Source organism: Oncorhynchus nerka, linkage group LG4, assembly GCF_034236695.1.
Source record: "Oncorhynchus nerka isolate Pitt River linkage group LG4, Oner_Uvic_2.0, whole genome shotgun sequence".
Classification (NCBI taxonomy): Eukaryota; Metazoa; Chordata; class Actinopteri; order Salmoniformes; family Salmonidae; genus Oncorhynchus; species Oncorhynchus nerka.
In genome coordinates this window covers 50,710,713-50,730,036 of record NC_088399.1, presented here as the reverse complement: position 1 = coordinate 50,730,036, position 19,324 = coordinate 50,710,713, and the positions used below count along the sequence as shown (strand labels likewise).

General features: G+C 44.8%; 1 protein-coding gene across 2 annotated transcripts in view; it reads left to right on the top strand.

Annotated features, from left to right (window-relative positions):
• The window catches only part of LOC115127244 (ADP-ribosylation factor-like protein 15), a 65,402-nt gene extending 46,372 nt beyond the window's left edge, over positions 1–19,030 (top strand). For both annotated transcript variants that reach the window (XM_029656885.2, XM_029656880.2), the window contains one exon: positions 16,474–19,030. In XM_029656885.2, the coding sequence (XP_029512745.1) occupies positions 16,474–16,626 (153 nt within the window). In that variant the 3' untranslated portion in view covers positions 16,627–19,030. The remainder of the gene's footprint in view (positions 1–16,473) is intronic.
• The last annotated feature ends 294 nt before the right edge of the window (positions 19,031–19,324 follow it).

Genomic DNA, 19,324 nt, shown 5'->3' with positions numbered 1-19,324 from the left:
AGTGCACACCTACCCTTGAATGAGTAAGTTTGTACAAAACTTTTGACGGGTACTATAAAATATATATATATACACACTCACTACCGTTCAAAAGTTTGGGGTCACTTAGAAATATCCTTGTTTTTTAAAGGAAAGCACTTTTTTTGTCCATTTTAAAATAACATCAAATAAATTAGAAATATAATGTAGACATTGTTAATGTTGTAAATTACTATTGTAGCTGGAAACTGCTGATATTTAATGGAATATCTCATTTGGTGTACAGAGGCCCATTTATCAGCAACAATCACTGTTCCAATGGCACGTTGTGTCAGTTAATCAAAGTTTATCATTTTAAAAAGGCTAATTGATCATTAGAAAACCATTTTGCAATTATGTTCGCACAGCTGAAACTGTTGTTCTGATTAAAGAAGCAATAAAACTGTCCTTCAGACTAGTTGAGTATCTGGAACATCAGCATTTGTGGGTTTGATTACAGGCTCAAAATGGCCAGAAACAAAGACCTTCCTTCTAAAACTTGTCAGTCTATTCTTGTTCTGAGAAATGAAAGCTATTCAATGCGAGAAATTGCCAAGAAACTCAAGATCTCGTACAACACTGTGTACTACTCCCTTCACAGAACAGCTCAAACTGGCTCTAACTAGAATAGAAAGAGTGGGAGGCACCGGTGCACAACTGACCAAGAGGACAAGTACATTAGTGTCTAGTTTGAGAAACAGACACCTCACAAGTCCTCAACTGGCAGATTCATTAAATAGTACCCGCAAAACACCAGTCTCAACGTCAAATATCTATGTTCTACTTTGTAGAATTAATAGTGAAGACATCAAAATTATGAAATAACATATGGAATCATGTAGTAACCAAAAAAAAGTGTTAAACAAATCCAAATATATTTTACAGTCTTCAAAGTGCCCCCCCTTTGCCTTGACAGCTTTGCACATTCTTGGTATTCTCTCAACCAGCTTCACCTGGAATGCTTTTCCAACAGTCTTGAAGGAGTTCCCACATATGCTGAGCACTTGTTGGCTGCATTTCCTTCGCTCTGCGGTCCAACTCATTCCAAGCCATCTCAATTGGGTTGAGGTTGGGTGATTGTGGAGGCCAGGTCATCTGATGGCCAGGTCATCACTCTCCAGCTTGGTCAAATAGCCCGTACATAGCCTGGAGGTGTGTTGGGTAATTGTCCTGTTGAAAACAAATTATAGTCCTAAGTGCAAACCAGATGGTATGGCGTATCGCTGCAGAATGCTGTGGTAGTCATGCTGGTTAAGTGTGCCTTGAATTCTAAATAAATCACAGACAGTGTCACCATCAAAGCACCATCACACCACCTCCTTCATGCTTCACGGTGGGAACCACACATGCAGAGATCATCCATTCACCTACTCTGCGTCTCACAAAGACACGGCGGTTGGAAGCAAAAGTCTCATTTGGACTTTCCACTGATCTAATGTCCATTGCTCATGTTTCTTAGCCCAAGCAAGTCACTTCTTCTTATTGGTGTCCTTTAGTAGTAGTTTCTTTGCAGCAATTCGACCATGAAGGCCAGATTCACGCAGTCTCCTCTAAACATGTTGAAATGTCTGTTTCTTGAACTATTAGGAGCATTTATTTGGGCTGCAATTTCTGAGGCTGGTAAATCTAATGAATGTATCCTCTGCAGCAGAGGTAACTCTGGGTCTTCCTTTCTGTGGCTGTAACAAAGACGCTGTGAGTTGAAGCAGGTGAAACGTTTAGTAAAACAACAAACATGGAACGAGACAACATAACAGTATCGTCTACGCGTAAACACATGAACAATACTGACTGGAGAAAGAATACAGGGGAGGTAATAAGTGAGGTAATGGAGTCCAGGTGTGCCTAATGATGATGTGCAGGTGCGCGTAATGATTGATGCCAGGTGTGCGTAATGATGGATCTCATGATTGGTGGTTAGTATTCCGGAGGAGCGGGAGTAGACGTGACAGTGGCGGTCCTCATGAGAGCCAGTTTCATCATAGAGATTGATGGTTTTTGCGACTGCACTTGAAGAAACTTTAAAAGTTCTTGAAATGTTTTGCGTTGACTGACCTTCATGTCTTAAAGTAATGATGGGCTGTTGTTTCTCTTTGCTTATTTGACCTATTCTTGCCATAATATGGATTTAGCCCTATTTGGTAAAATACCATCTTCTGTATACCACCCCTACCTTGTCACAACACAACTTATTGGCTCAAACGCATAAAGAAGGAAAGAAATTCCACCAATTAACTTTGAACCAGTCTAGGACACAGCTTCATCTAACGGAACCCCCCCAACTTTCCACTGAAAAGGCAGCGCGGGAAATTCAAAAATATTTTGGGGAAATATTTAACTTACACACATTAACAAGTCAAATACAGCAAATGAAAGATAATCATCTTGTTAATCTACCCATCGTTTCCGATTTAAAAAAATGTTTTACAGTGAAAACACAACAAAGTATACACTGCTCAAAAAAATAAAGGGAACACTTAAACAACACAACACCAAGTCAATCACATTTCTGTGAAATCAAACTGTCCACTTAGGAAGCAACACTGATAATACATTTCACATGTTGTTGTGCAAATGGAATAGACAACAGGTGGAAATGATAGGCAATTAGCAAGACACCCCCAATAAAGGAGTGGATCTGCAGGTGGTGACCACAGACCACTTCCCAGTCCCTATGCTTCCTGGCTGATGTTTTGGTCACTTTTGAATGCTGGCGGTGCTTTCACTCTAGTGGTAGCATGAGACGGAGTCTACAACCCACACAAGTGGCTCAGGTAGTGCAGCTCATCCAGGATGGCACATCAATGCGAGCTGTGGCAAGAAGGTTTGCTGTGTCTGTCAGCGTAGTGTCCAGAGCATGGAGGCGCTACCAGGAGACAGGCCAGTACATCAGGAGACGTGGAGGAGGCCGTAGGAGGGTAACAACCCAGCAGCAGGACCGCTACTCTGCCTTTGTGCGAGGAGGAGCAGGAGGAGCACTGCCAGAGCCCTGCAAAATTACCTCCAGCAGGCCACAAATGTGCACGTGTCTGCTCGAACGGTCAGAAACAGACTCCATGAGGGTGGTATGAGGGCCCGACGTCCACAGGTGGGGGTTGTGCTTACAGCCCAACACCGTGCAGGACGTTTGGCATTTGCCAGAGAACACCAAGATTGGCAAATTCGCCACTGGCGCCCTGTGCTCTTCACAGATGAAAGCAGGTTCACACTGAGCACATGTGACAGATGTGACAGAGTCTGGAGACGCCGTGGAGAACATTCTGCTGCCTGCAACATCCTCCAGCATGACGGTTTGGCGGTGGGTCAGTCATGGTGTGGGATGGCATTTCTTTGGGGGGCCGCACAGCCCTCCATGTGCTCGCCAGAGGTAGCCTGACTGCCATTAGGTATCGAGATGAGATCCTCAGACTCCTTGTGATACCATATGCTGGTGTGGTTGGCCCTGGGTTCCTCCTAATGCAAGACAATGCTAGACCTCATGTGGCTGGAGTGTGTCAGCAGTTCCTGCAAGAGGAAGGCATTGATGCTATGGACTGGCCCGCTCGTTCCCCAGACCTGAATCCAATTGAGCACATCTGGGACATCATGTCTCGCGCCATCCACCAACGCCACGTTGCACCACAGACTGTCCCGGAGTTGGTGGATGCTTTAGTCCAGGTCTGGGAGGAGATCCCTCAGGAGACCCAGGCGTTGTAGGGAGGTTATACAGGCACGTGGAGGCCACACAAACTACTGAGCCTCATTTTGACTTGTTTTAAGGACATTACATCAAAGTTGGATCAGCCTGTAGTGTGGTTTTCCGCTTTAATTTTGAGTGACTCCAAATCCAGACCTCCATGGGTTGATACATTTGATTTCCTTTGATAATTTTTATGTGATTTTGTTGTCAGCACATTCAACTATGTAAATAAAAAGTCTTTAATAAGAATATTTCATTCATTCAGATCTAGGATGTGTTATTTTAGTGTTCCCTTTATTTTTTGAGCAGTGTATTTATGTTAGATCACCACCAAATCCAAAAATAACACACAGCCGTTTTTCCCAGCCAAAGATAGTCACAAAAGCAGAATTAGAGATAAAATTAATCACTAACCTTTGATAATCTTCATCAGATGACACTCATATGACATCATGTTACACAATACATTTATGTTTTGTTCGATAATATGCATATTTATATCCACAAATTTCGGTTTACATTGGCGCGATGTTCAGAAATGCCTCCAAAATATCCGGAGTAAATACAGAGAGCTACGCCAGATAACAGAAATACTCATCATAAACTTTGACGAAAGATACATGTTTTACAAATCATTAAAGATACACTGGTTCTTAATGCAACCGCTATGTCAGATACATTTTTTAAAAACGTTACGAAAAAAGCATACCATGCAATAATCTGAGACGGCGCTCAGACGTAAATATATTTCTCCGCCATGTTGGAGTCAACAGAAATACGAAATTACATCATAAATATTCCCTTACTTTTGATGATCTTTCATCAGAATGCAGTGCAAGGAATCCTAGTTCCGCAGTAAATCGTTGTTTTGTTCCATAATGTCCATTACTAGTGTCTAATTAGCTACTTTTGCTAGCACGTTTAGTTCACATGTCCAAAAGCTGGCGCTGGTCCAGGCGAACTCGGACGAAAACTTCAAAAAGTTATATTCCAGGTCGAATAAACTGGTCAAACTAAGTAGAGAATCCATCTTCAGGATGTTATTATCATATATATCCAATAACGTTCCAACCGGAGCATTCATTTTTGTCTATAGAGTAATGGAATGCAAGGCGATATAATGACTACTGCGTAACCAGGAACTGGCATTCTGCCAGACCAGTGACTCAAATAGCTGCCATCCGGTCCCACATCACACTAGAGGCTTCATTCCACGTTCTACTGACTGTTGACATCTAGTGGAAGGTGTAGGAAGTGCGAACAGATCCATATCTTATTTGGATGTGAATAGGCGATGAGTCAAAAATCAACCAGCCCCAGAATTTCCACTTCCTGTTTGGAAGTTTGCCTGCCCTATGAGTTCTGTTATACTCACAGACATAATTCAAACAGTTTTATAAACTTCAGAGTGTTTTCTATCCAATAGTAATAATAATATGCATATATTAGCATCTGGGACAGAGTAGGAGGCATTTCACTATGGGCACGCAATTCATCCAAAGTGAAAAATGCTGCCCCCTATCCCTAAAAGGTTTTAACAAGGCACACCTGTTAATTGAAATGCATTCCAGGTGACTACCTCATGAAGCTGGTTGAGCGAATGCCAAGAGGGTGCAAAGCTGTCATCAAGGCAAAGGGTGGCTACTTTAAAGAACTCAAATATAAATATATTTTGATTTGTTTAATACTTTTTTGGTTGCTACATGATTCCATATGTGTTATTTCATCGTGTTGACTTTTTCAATATAATTCTACATGTAGAAAATAGTAAAAATAAAGAAAAACCCATGAATGCTTAGCTGACTGGTTGTTTGTGTATCTCACACATCCACATACACTACATGTGCTAACGCACATGACACAACACATACAGTGGGGCAAAAAAGTATTTAGTCAGCCACCAATTGTGCAAGTTCTCCAACTTAAAAAGATGAGAGAGGCCTGTCATTTTCATCATATGTACACTTCAACTATGACAGACAAAATGAGAAAAAAAATCCAGAAAATCCCATTGTAGGATTTTTAATGAATTAATTTGCAAATTATGGTGGAAAATAAGCATTTGGTCATCTACAAACAAGCAAGAAACTTCTTCTTTAACAGGCTCCTCTGTCCTCCACTCGTTACCTGTATTAATGGCACTTGTTTGAACTTGTTATCAGTATAAAACATACCTGTCCACAACCTCAAACAGTCACACTACAAACTCCACTATGGCCAAGACCAAAGAGCTGTCAAGACCAAAGAGCTGAAAATGATCACAAGAACGGTGAGCAAAAATCCCAGAACCACACGGGGGGACCTAGTGAATGACCTGCAGAGAGCTGGGACCAAAGTAACAAAGCCTACCATCAGTAACACACTACGCCGCCAGGGACTCCAATCCTGCCGTGCCCCCCTGCTTAAGCCAGTACATGTCCAGGCCCGTCCAGAAGAAGATTGGGAGAATGTCATATGGTCAGATGAAACCAAAATATAACTTTTTGGTAAAAACTCAACTCCTCATGTTTGGAGGACATAGAATGCTGAGTTGCATCCAAAGAACACCATACCTACTGTGAAGCATGGGGGTGGAAACATCATGCTTTGGGGCTGTTTTTCTGCAAAGAGACCAGGACAACTGATCCGTATAAAGGAAAAAATGAATGGGGCCATGTATCGTGAGATTTTGAGTGAAAACCTCCTTCCATCAGCAAGGGCATTGAAGATGAAACGTGGCTGGGTCTTTCAGCATGACAATGATCCCAAACACACCGCCCGGGCAACGAAGGAGTGGCTTCGTAAGAAGCATTTCAAGGTCCTGGAGTGGCCTAGCCAGTCTCCAGATCTCAACCCCATAGAAAATCTTTGGAGGGAGTTGAAAGTCCGTGTTGCCCAGCAACAGCCCCAAAACATCACTGCTCTAGAGGAGATCTGCATGGAGGAATGGGCCAAAATACCAGCAACAGTGTGTGAAAACCTTGTGAAGACTTACGGAAAACGTTTGACCTCTGTCATTGCCAACAAAGGGTATATAACAAAGTATTGAGATAAACTTTTGTTATTGACCAAATACTTATTTTCCACCATAATTTGCAAATAAATTCATTAAAAATCCTACAATGTCATTTTCTGGATTTTGTTTTTCTCATTTTGTCTGTCATAGTTGAAGTGTACCTATGATGAAAATTACAGGCCTCTCTCATCTTTTTAAGTGGGAGAACTTGCACAATTGGTGGCTGACTAAATACTTTTTTGCCCCACTGTACACACACACTTTTATAGTCATTATATGCTGCTATATGCTGCTTTGTTTTATTTTGCCTAGTCACTTTACCCTGCCTTCATGTACATATCTTCCTCAAATACCTCGTACCCCTGCACATTGGTCTGTTACTGGTGCTCCCTGTCTATAGCTTAATTCTGGTGCATGTTATTCCTCGTGTTAATATGTTTCTTTGTTAGAATTTTTTTACTCCGCATTGTTTGTAAAGCGCTCTTAAGAAAGCATTTCACGGTCAAGTCTACATCCGTTGCATGTGACAAATACAATTTGATTTGACCTGTCAAATCTTTTCCAATCAGTGCAAATTACGGTAAAGAGACAAGGAGAGGAAGAAGCTGTAGACTATTGAGATGGAGCCCAGGTCTAAGAGGACTGACGGGGACGGCTTAAGCTAAGGGAAGGAGACAAGGAGAGGAAGAAGCTGTAGACTATTGAGATGGAGCCCAGGTCTAAGAGGACTGACTGGGACGGCTTAAGCTAAGGGAAGGAGACAAGGAGAGTAAGCCTCTGTGGACCAATGAGATGCGCCCTTAGCAGAACTGACAGGCAGACCCAAGCAAGACCCATCTGGATGGAACGCTTGTTGTGGACACTAGGAAGCACCTATCTATGTGTGGCTGCAACCTGCATGGTCTGGGTAACTAGGGCTCTACGGGTGAAAAATGAAAAATAGTTTGCTGGAATTTTCATTTTGATATTACGGCAGATCAGAAACAAATATGATATGCCACAAACTGTGTGCCAGTCTGCACCACGGGCGGTAGGTGTAGTAGGTTGGTATTGGACTCAGAAGGAAAATAATTTGGGTCTGGAATCAACCTGCTCTTGTTCCCTCCTGAAACTCAAGTGGAATGTTCTGGATTCTATATTCCAGTGGGCCAACAACGCTGTGGAGGGAGGCAGACATGGGTTCAAATACTATTAGAAATTGTTCAGATCCAGAGTCTGTGGAGTCTGTTGGACCAGTCTGTGGAGTCTGTTGGACCAGAGTCTGTGGAGTCTGTTGGAATCTGTGTTTGTGTCCTTGTTTGTCCCTGTGTTCAGCAACTCTGACAGACGGCACGCCCTCCGCTCTCCGCTCCGACCACAACGGGCCCGTTTGTTTTCTGCAGAGGGATGGGAATTCACTCAGGCGACGTTGGCATCGATGCCTAATATGGGTGCCAAGGCCAGTGTCTGATCAGCAGAAGGAACACCAAACCACACACACCAAACCACAGCAACAACCCCCGTCCTCCCTCCCTCTGTCTGTTAGGAACCCCCTCATCCTTCTCCTATGACACTTCCTAGTGTGGGGAAGAACCACCATGGATGGTAATACCGCAGGAAGCACACACAGGCACAGTGACACCCCTTTCTCTGTCTGAAGCCCAAGACAACAAGGCAAGGCAACATGTCTTGGCCGTCCCTTTTATAAAGATCATTTTCACTCATAGCTTTAGGTAGAACGTGTGCCAATATTTTGGGGTAAGAAAGACAATCACCTCAGCTGCCTCCTCAACGTACTGCTGTGTGCGTGCCTGTGTGTATGCATCCCCCCCCCCCCCCCCATGCACATCATGAGCACACATGCACAGTCGGTGAGTAAACCTCTGTGCTCTTATCCTCATTATAAAACTAAGGCTTTTGCTCTTTTGATTATTGATGTGCGGTGCCCTTAAGCCTCCACTCTCTCCATAACTAAACCCCCATGGCAGCTGAAACTCTACCCAGCCCAGGCTTGACTATCTGGGGTAATTTACTGCCCACACCCCCCCGGTTTGGGGAGGCTGCCCTCCCTCTGTGCAGTAATGGGGGTCAATGCCTTTCCTTTAAAATAATCTGCTGGGGTCTCACCCCTCCTCCCCCATCTCCCTTCCTCCCGTCCCTGATCTGGCTGGTCATTTCGAACAATAATAGAATTACTTCAGCTTGAGAGACTAGACAGAGCATCCCTACCCAGCATCTGCACCTAATAGAGTTATGACTGACTGATAGAGACGGATGCCTAGGAAACGCACAGCACGTGGGGGCCGCTAGTAGAGGAAGACCTCGTCCAGATCTCTCAATCTCTCTCGCGACCTTCTGGTGTGTTCTCTGTCCCGAGGTCACTCGTAAGTGTAGCGTAACCGAGATGCTCGTATTCCCTTTGATATACGTAAAACTGTTGCAGGGGAGTGATTTTTACCCGTAAAGATACAGCGCTAGCCCGATCAGCGTAGGTGTAAATGCACTGCTCAAAGTGAACAGTACCCACGCTTTAGATGTAAAAAGAGAGGGGGGAGGAGAGGAGAGGAGAAGTAAAAGAACGAGAGAGCTTTTCATTGCGTTCATGCTCGATCATTTAGACAATTTGGGGGGGGCTGTAGATTTTCTTTTCTACTTATTGAAAGATGCGTTTGAGAGGCGGCAGACAAAGGCCATGTTGTGTGTCTCACAGACAGACAGAGGCGGGACTGTGACAGTGGCATGTCCTGGGGTGTGTTACATTCTGTCTGCCCTGAGAGAGGGAGAGCGGCAGAAAGAGAGCGAGAGAGGGGGGAGAAGGAGAGGGGGGGGGGAAAGAGTGTTTAAGGGAGAGCGAGAGAAGGGAAGAGGAGTCCAGACACCATTGTGTGGCGCTCCCATTCTTGGAGAAAGGTCGCCGCGCCAGTCGGTCACACAGAGAGGGGTTGTCATGACTGGCCAGGTCCATGCACGCACGCACACACTGTCTGGTGGCATTGGCCAGGTCTGCTGAACCCACTGGCTCCTTTTGTTGCTGTCCCCAACGCCACCTGTGTTACGTCTACCTTTTAACAGCTAGTACTGTCTAGACAGCTGCTGTCACACAGGCTGGTGTGTGTGTGTGTGTGTGTGTGTGCGTGCGTGCGTGCGCCTCTGACATGCATTTACAGACATATACACACACATTACGTATTGGCCTTCACTGTCATTAAAGGATGCAGTCATACATATGTGTGGATACATGGCTGATGTATGCGTCTCGACCGATTTAATTATATAGGCATTCAAACCAACATCGTGCATAATATTTCCTCCCACCAGGCTTAATGTACCTACATATTGCATACAGCCACTCCAACCAACCGTATTGGGCTAAATGTAAACTTCACCTATTGCAGAGCGACAGTTCCACATTCTTTACCCACGATGCTCGAGTAACAGGAACAACACGGGCCCTCTGTCCCCCCTGTTCCCCTCGACCCTGTCTTCACCGGCCAGACAGCCCCAGACAGCCTGCTGACATCTATCTCACTATGCCGTGTGTGTGTGTGTGTGTGTGTGTGTGTGTGTGTGTGTGTGTGTGTGTGTCCAGATCCCATTTGGCCAGAGCATGCAGACTAATCACATTAACTGCTAGCTAGACTTCTTCTCATGGCAGTAGAGTAGACAACTTTCACCAATAGGTATTTTTATCCAATTAGATTTTCAGGTCTGTATGTCTGAGTGGGAAGTCTGGTTTTGTGAGTGTGTGTGTTACTGGGTGCACGGCATTGTGTGTGTGTGTGTGTGCATGAATCGATGGATGAATTGAACGTGTACATGTGTGCGTGCGTGGTGCTTATATCGATTTACTCATTTATTAGAATCCCCATTAGCTACTGCTGATTCTGCAGCTACTCTTCCTGGGGTCCACACAAAACATGACATAATAGTTAACATTCATAGACCGGTACATCACAAGGATAGAACTACATGTGTTTATAATTGAGGTCTGCAATAGCTCCTGTGTTCCCAGGGGCCTCTCTGTCTGATGGCCAACCCTGGAGGGAGTGTGTTACTGTGGCTGTGGCATGTGTTCGAGTGGAGGAGCTTCCTCTGCGCCAAGATGTGTGTCTAACTGGACTAGGTTGTGTCCCAAATGGCTCCGGTCAAAAGCATTGCATTATATAGGGAATAGGATGCTGTTCGGTACACACCCCTAGACTGTGGCCCCCGACCTATGGAGGCTCCTGCCGCACCCCGATGTGTTTCAGTTGTTCTGGCGCTGAAGCCTCTGAGGGCCCCAACCAGCCGGACCCAGTCTACTACACCGTGTGTGAGTTATGGACTACCTACCCCAGACCCAGCCACCCACTCCACTCAGCAGCCAAAACTCACACACCAGCCTTGCTTAATGGAGTGGTGTCACTAGGCATGACGTGAGGAGAGATTCATCACACAGATGAATGATGGCACCAGATGGGGCCTTTTATCTCAGGTGGGCTTATGTTGGCCACTGTTGCTCACGGGCTATCACAGCCTCTCAACCCCACTCGCACATAACATTTCACTGTAGACTCCGGCTGCATTCCAAATGGCGTACAGCGCCATATAGGGAATTAGGGGCCCTCAATCTGCCATTTTTAAAAAAAAAAAAAAATAAATTTGAAAGGGGAGACTGGGACCGAAGGAATGAGAGAGGAAAAGAGGTAAGTGCTCCTCAGAAGCTTGCCGTTAGATTTGGGATATGGCTCATAAGTGGTGTGCGAGCGCAGCGTTTTATCGACGCATGTGTAGGTACTCGCACGTAGTACCTACATACGTGGGCTACCTAGGTTAGTACCTCATCCAGGCCTTGTTCTCCGTGCTCTGTGAACATTGTTGTGCGACATGTCTGTAATATGCCATCCGATTACAATATGGTGCGTACGTAATACACAAGAACGCCAATGTACATACAGAGCAATTTCATGGAACACACACACAGGCCGTGTTCGGGAATATTATGTGTGCGTGGCGTCTCTGCCGTTTATAAAATGGGAATCGGGGGTCTTGGCTCAGCGTTGGTTACTGAGCTATGTTTTTACCGCTGAGGAATCCCCAATGCTTGGCCCTCCTACTGCTCCACCATGAAATATTACTCCCTCCACTGCTGTGGGGAAATAGCAGGGATGATCCCAAGGCTTGTTTGTGGAGGTTTTACAGGTCTAACAGGCGGTTTGGGTTTTTGGAACGGTCCGGATTTTCCACCGATTTTATACTAAACTGGAGCTACCCCCAAAAGATCCGACCTTTGTCTGAAATATGAGAGGCACGTCGGGCCATCACAATTGAATCTCACTTTTCAGATGGAGCCGTTGTTGTTGTTTTGGCGTGCTGAAGTTCTTTTTCTGAGATGTTTTCAATATTACGGATTTACATGATCTTCCTGGCTACATTCCCCCCCCAATCAGTGAGATATTTAGTCAAATATTGCATGTTACTGTGGCTGTCATCAGCCTCCACTTAATAAGAACGGTCCTGGAAAGGTCTCCCATGACTATGAAAGTTATGTAGAATGTAAGCCATTAAAAAGACATCAGTTTTACCTTGTGTGTGTAAATCCCCTTCAGATTGATTGGTAGATCTCAGAGTATCTTGGTGTTAAAGTATTGGGTCACCTGTCAATCAATGAGTTGTTTTCTTTGTGAAGCCTTGCGTGGATTTCTCAATTTATGGATGAATAGATGGATGGACAGGGTGGGGAGGGAGGAAGGAAAGGCGGGAGACCTGTGAGGGCTGGAGTCTGGGGCCCTCTCCTTTCCACTGATACTGCTGATGACATGGCATGTTGCCAGCTCCCCAGCCCAGCTCCAGCCTCAGGACCAGATGTTTGCTGTCAGCCCATTCAGGCGGCTCGTAGTCGTAGCCCCCCTGTAAAATTGAGTTACTGTAAATCTACCAGGGGTGTTTCGCTGCCTCCTCCACATCCCCTCGAGGCCTGTTGGGAAACAGGTCTCCTTTTTAGAGGGAGGCCCCTGTTTCTACACAGGGGGTTATACAGGAGTCACTCAGCAGCACCCTATGGTACCAATAGGGTCTGTCAAAGTGTTTTAAGAGGTCAAACCCTTGATTTCTCCTGTCTTTGATTCCTCACCTCCCTCTCAAGGTGCATTGGAGGAAAGGCTTAAACAGTCAGTCAGCACCCTGTTTCATACCTATACCCATATACAATCTACCATACTCTCTGAGCAGAACAGGAAGTTACTAGCTACTTCAGGGTCATATTTAGCAGGGCACAAGGAAAAACAAAACAAGCATTTCTTATGGAACAGCTTTAGGTAATACCTTCCTGTTTCAAAACATTTTGTCTACTGGACATGACACAGTTGTCTTCCAGATGCAGGTCTGGATTTGCGCAGTTGTGAACTGTCACCACGGGAGGAACAATCATGTTTTGGAAGAGTTTAGTTTTTCTTTCCTCAAATGAACTCTTACCACTTTGATCATTATGTTTAAAGCACGTGGCCCTTCCTCAGGCTAACACCATCTTACTGTGGTTTCAGCTCCCAGCCTCCCACCGTTTTTCAACAGATCTTGATCTTGATCAGATTAGATCTCGTCAGCCCTGGAAACACATATCCTATTGATCCCAGCTTTGAGCGGGTTCTTCTGGGGCTGTGTGACGTATAGGTCACGCCACCACAGTCCGTAGAGTCAAACAATAGAAATATAATGAATAGAAGAGGAGTCCCCATTCAAGTCGACGATGGCATAATGGGTGGACTGGTGGACATTGGGATTGTACCCATAGAAGCAAAGCAGGAAGTAACATCGGGAAGTGTACACATCAGTCTGTGCTGTGATTTGTTGAATCGACTCATCTGACATTACAGCAAGTACATTCCATTGCATGAGCCACATCAGTTAGCAAAATGTTAATTAACATTCTACAGTACCATGGTAATCCAGCATCAGTTGCTGGAACATTCTGCATTACCATGGAAAATATTGCATCACAATTCGAGGCAGCCGTTGCGAGTGTACCCATGAGTTTACCAGTCAAATTGCCAGGGTTAGAGGTTCCAAGCCCGTTCTAATCATTCTATTTCTATGCCTTCAACCCTTTATCTGCTGTTCACACTGAATGACCTTCCCACATCCACTTCATCTTATTTGCCTCGCACCCTATACTTGCCGTGTGTCAGCTAGCTCCGCCTACATCTAAGTCAAGCTAAGCGAAGCGTGCCAGCTTGCCTATCATCATGACCCTGCTGAGACGTCAAGCAGAGAGAAACTCATGTACCTGACAGGTAACTTTGTCCCCAGGCTAATTGTCTGGTGCACAAGACTAGCTGATAGGTAAACCCCAGTCTGTAAAGAGAAGCCCTCTGGTCTTACTGATTTGTCCCACCAACATCTCTCCTCCGGCTTGTTAGCAAAGTCTTGCGTTAGCTAGCTCCGCCTACACGTGGGCTAAGTTGGGCCAAGCGAGGCTACCAGCTTGCCCATCTTGACCCCGTTGAGATGCCCGGCAAAGAGAGACTTGTGAATGGGAAGGTTTCTGCTGTGTCAGCCTTTTCCACCAGACAGTGGATTGTTGTACTGTATCAGGCTAGCCTCGAACCCCTCTGACCCCTAACCTCTCTTAACCTAGCCTTCATCGACCTGTTGCTTTCTCCATGTTGAATTTCATCAACATTCTTCCCACTGTTACACACACACACACACACACACACACAGTACACACACAAAAATAAAAACAATAGACAAAAGCTGCGGCTCCTTCTAAGCCTGTTCTCTCTTTCTCTCTCTCGCTCTCTCTCGCTCTCGGAGGAGGAGGATTGTGTAATTTCATAGCAGCGAGCGATGAAGTCCCAGACAGGGAAATCTTAATCAGCATTCTTGGCATGCTATGGGAGCTTTGGCTCAAAGGATGTTTTGTTTGATTATTTATTTATTCTCTTTCTCTCTGCTCTGAAAGGAAAAGGGCAAGAGCAGCTCCAGCACTTTCTGTAGAGCTTTTTACAGCCTGTCAGTGCAGATTCTAGTCTCTCTTGTTCCTGTCGGTTTGGCCATCAGTGCAGTGTGGTGTCCTAGGGTATCCTATGATATCCTCCCTAGTCCTATTCTCTGAATGGGTTTGAACATGATACCCCCCCCCCCTCCTCCTCAGTCTGCACAGAGAAGAGGAAGTTGTCCCTACTGACTGGCACTGACAGACACACAGGCACACACAGCCAAACACTGGACTCTCCTCTTTAAACACAGATGGACAAGAATCTGTTTGGAAAGTTCACCGTTAAGACTCTGTTTACTCAAATAGTTTTATTTATTTGACCTAATTTCCTATTCTTTTTATCCAAGTGCTGAGTCATGTTCCTTAGGGCACAACGTAGCAAAACATTTTTCCGTGAACCCCCCGACAACCAGCATTTAGCAGCGCCTCGTTTCAATCCGTTTCTAACCGTTTTCTTGCCCTACTTACCACGACCCTGCTATAGTATCCACTATCCAGGCCAGTTGTATTCCAAATGTGAAAAAAGACTCCTCCGAGTACTGGCCTGACACTCGGGTGAGGCTTTGCCAGGTATTTATTCTTGGCCTGTGCGGGGTCAAGGTTCTCCAGACACTACTCTGCTCTCTCAGATCATTATTACCCGGAGAGGGCAACAAGTAGCATTCCGTCACCGCACTGTCTGATGACCAGGAGACCAGCATGGCCTTACATCACCTTGGTAGTAAACTCTCACTGAAACAGTCTGATGCCCTACTTAATGGCTATAGAAATATAATTATATTTATATGGTTATGGCCTGGTTGGCCATGCCTCATCACCCCCCCTCTGGTTGTAAACCACCACAGAGACTGACCACTATGGCCTTAGGCTTACGGATTCATATATAAGTGGTCCTGTATATGTGGTTCCCATATATTCCTGGGATGCCTGTTATCAAGTAGTAAACCTTCCCAGAAACGGTCTGCTATGATGGCTTGACCACCTATCAATGCGAGTCAAGTGTTTGCGCAGAAGTTTTTAAAGTGTCGAGCGAATCATAGCTGTGTTTTATGTTGTTTTTTTTTCTCTCCACATTTTTGACATAGCTGGACACTGTTCTTGTTTTCAAAATTGTGTGTATTTCAGCTCAACTGGGAGTCAGCGGAAACCACAAGGGTAACCTTTCTCCCATTTGATTCCTGGATTGATTGTTATTGTTTTGCTCGCGTGCGGACTTTCAACATGGGACCCGCTTCCATGGTTGGACATAGTTGTATTGCTTAATTTCTTTAGGCACTCTTTTTAAGTACAACTTTGGCCTAGTTTGTGGTCTCCACTTGGCTCTTGTTAGATGGAATGCAAAGCTTTTGGCAGATATTGGTGTAATTACATGGGAATGAAAACTATTTATTCAAAATCAGCTATCTTATACTATGCCGTACACCCGCGCATCAAGAAGGAAATACCAAATGAGATAATGTTACAGATATTTATTCACTGTTATGTGTTTTTCAATGTGTCCAAACCGCTGAGCTCTCACTCTCTCTGTGTCTCTCTCTTTCTCATCTCTGTTGGTTTCTCACTCTCTGCACTCCTCTCTCTCTCTCTCTGTCACTCTCTCTCTGTCTCTCTCTCTCGGTCTCTCTCTCTCGGTCTCTCTCTCTCTCTCTCTCTCTCTCTCTCGCTCTCTCTCTCTCTGTCTCTCTCTCTCTCTCTCTCCTCTCGGTTGGTTTCTCCCTCTCTGCTCTCTCTCTCTGTCTCTGTCTCTCTCTCTCTTGTTGAAATGTTACTTGAAATGATGGTGTTAAACCTCTGTCCTCTCTCCTTCTATGTCTGCTTCTCTGCTAGATAAAGAAGTATTTTGAGCTGGAGCCTCTGGCCCGAGGGAAGAGCTGGATTCTAGAGGGCAGCTCAGTGGACAACATTGATGCCGTGAAGCAGAGCTTCACTCAGCTTATTGAGCTGCTGGAGGACAAGGACCAAGACACGGGCAGGATATGAGCCGGGATGTGCACATCTACTAGGAACTACAAATCCCACAGGAACTACAGACTCCACATAACCTGCACATCTACAGGGAACTACAAATCCCAGAAGACCTGCCGAGTACATGAACTACAATCCCCATAGGTCCTGTACATCTACTGGGTACTACGAAACCAACAGGTCCCACAGGACCTGCTGAGCTACAGAGACTACAAATCCCACAGATCTCACAGGACGTGCTGAGCCACAAGAACTACAAACCCCACACGGTCCTGTTAACCATAGGAACTATAAACCCCACGTCAGTCTGTAGTCGGACCGAACAGGAGCTACATCATAGCTACAAAGCCAACGGGATGGCAAACCACAATGGAGCAACCTGATCCCAGAGGAGTCATAGAGCATGGAGTCATTCCCCGCCACCGAGAATCTATGGGCCTCCAGGGTTTTCATGGTGAGAGGAGGAAAAGTCAACTACGGTTTTCTAGCTGCAGAAACCTAGTGGACTGCACGAAAGAAGGACCACATTTCGTGTTAGGAAATGCATTGCCTCCACTCAAAATCAATATCCCTATTTAAGACTTAAGCGAACAGCAGTGAGACACTATCTGTGTTATTATCATGCTTGTTATTCACTCGTCACTGTTCTTGTGCTCTTGGATGACTGATAGTTGCACATTGAGACCGTCTGTAGGAAGTGAACACGTCTGCGGGGCGTTTAGAGTAGCTGGAATAGGCTTCATCACTGTAGCACATGTCTTACAGAGAACGCATTTCGGCGTGCTTGACAAATACAGTAACGAAAAGGGAGAGATAAGAACGCAAGTATGGTTTCTCTACAAATATACACTGAGTGCACAAAACATTAGGGACACCTGCTCTTTCCATGACACGGACTGACCAGGAGAATCCCGGCGAAAGCTATGGTCCCCTTTTATGAATCCACTTCAATCCGTGTGGGCGAAGGAGAGGAGACGGGTTACATAATGCTTTTTAAGCCTTGAGAAATTCGAGACATGGATTGTGTGTGTGTGCCATTCAGAGGGTGAATGGGCAAGACAAAATATTGAAGTGCCTTTTTGACCTGGGTATGGTAGTAGGTGCCAGGCCCAGTGGTTTGTGTTAAGAACTGCAATGCTGCAGGGTTTTTCACACTCGAACAGTTTCCCATCTATATCAAGAATGATCCACCACCCAAAGGACATCCAGACAACTTGATACAACTGTGGGACGCATTGGAGTCTACATGGACCGGCATCCCTGACGAATTCAGGCTGTTCTGAGGGCAAAAGGGATGCAACTCGGTATTAGGAAGGTGTAATATTTTGTACACTCAGTGTATCATGCTCAATAGTGATTTGTCCCACAACGCTTTCTGGTCTGTAACAAATGTTTCTACTTCACTGCCTTAATGTGTTTCAAAGCCAAACCTTTTACAAGTGTCTTCACAAACAAGTGTTGGTTACAACTCCACAACATCAATTTGCTGGATGCAGGTAGAGGTGAGACGAGGCTTTTAATTCAAACTGAAATGTTCTCCCACTGTTTTCACTGAAATACATATGGTGTAGAATTAACTTTAGATGTTATGTTTTAAGTATTTGAGTAATTTGATAGTCTTGTTACTGAGGGGCAAAGCTCCTGCCCCTCTTGTGTTTTAAGAGAAAGTGTAGTGTGCGATTGGATGCAGTTTGCACGGCGCAGCCAATTCAATTTATATCAGGATGAAGAATTTCAAAGAATAGCACAGAGTCTTCACAGTGGACGGTGTGTTTCGTGTACAGTGACGATGTTGCTACTGTCACTTGAATGTAAGAAAAACACTCCTGTTACCTGAGCGTGTCAACACCTAATGTTGTCAATTAGTGCCTCAATGCTGTCGATCATTCGTTATTATAACCAATGTTGTCAATCATCTGCGACTGCTGTTCCCTGCTGATGACGTCATGTGTTTGGTCGCTCCGCCCCCCCCGAACCTTTGAGATGGCCCACCTGGTTTCCGTGGTTACCAGACCAGCCGTGTGCCACAGGTGTGTATCAACAGTGCTAGATCTAGGATACCCGGTATATGTTTAGTCTTTGTAGAGCGAAGTATACCAATATCTAAACACGTTGTTGTATTTATAGTAACGTATCGATCAAATGTTTATACCCTGATAGCCAAACTCTTCAAACGGCCTATTTTCGAATTCATTTATATCTATATCAAGATCAATTTGTACATTTTGTTACAGATGGTTTTGTTCTAATCCGCAAGGGCAGGCACGTGTCTGTGTTTATACTGGAAGAAGAAATTGACATTTAGCAGTTTGCTTTACTGGCTTAGTCTATTCTGAAGGTCTACTGTGTATATACATAATTTATGCATAACTCCACTTGGCAACATGGACAATAAAGGCAACAACAACAAAAAAGAGGACATTTGTGTTCACTCCATCAATTATTTCATTGTCAGGTTGCTAGGATACCTTAAGTATCAAGAATCAGAGCCATATAAAGAGATATGGCTCTGTCAAGAACTATCTCATACTCTATTTCAGACCCTCTTTTGAATGATGTACTGTAGGTGTACTGTAGATGTACTGTAGTATGGCTGCAGTTTACCAGATAAAAAAAAAGAACGATCCTAAGAAAGATATTCAAACCTCAAGATGAATAGTATAATTTCATAAATTCTATTTTGTCACCAGATAATTAGTTGTTGTCTTTCTTT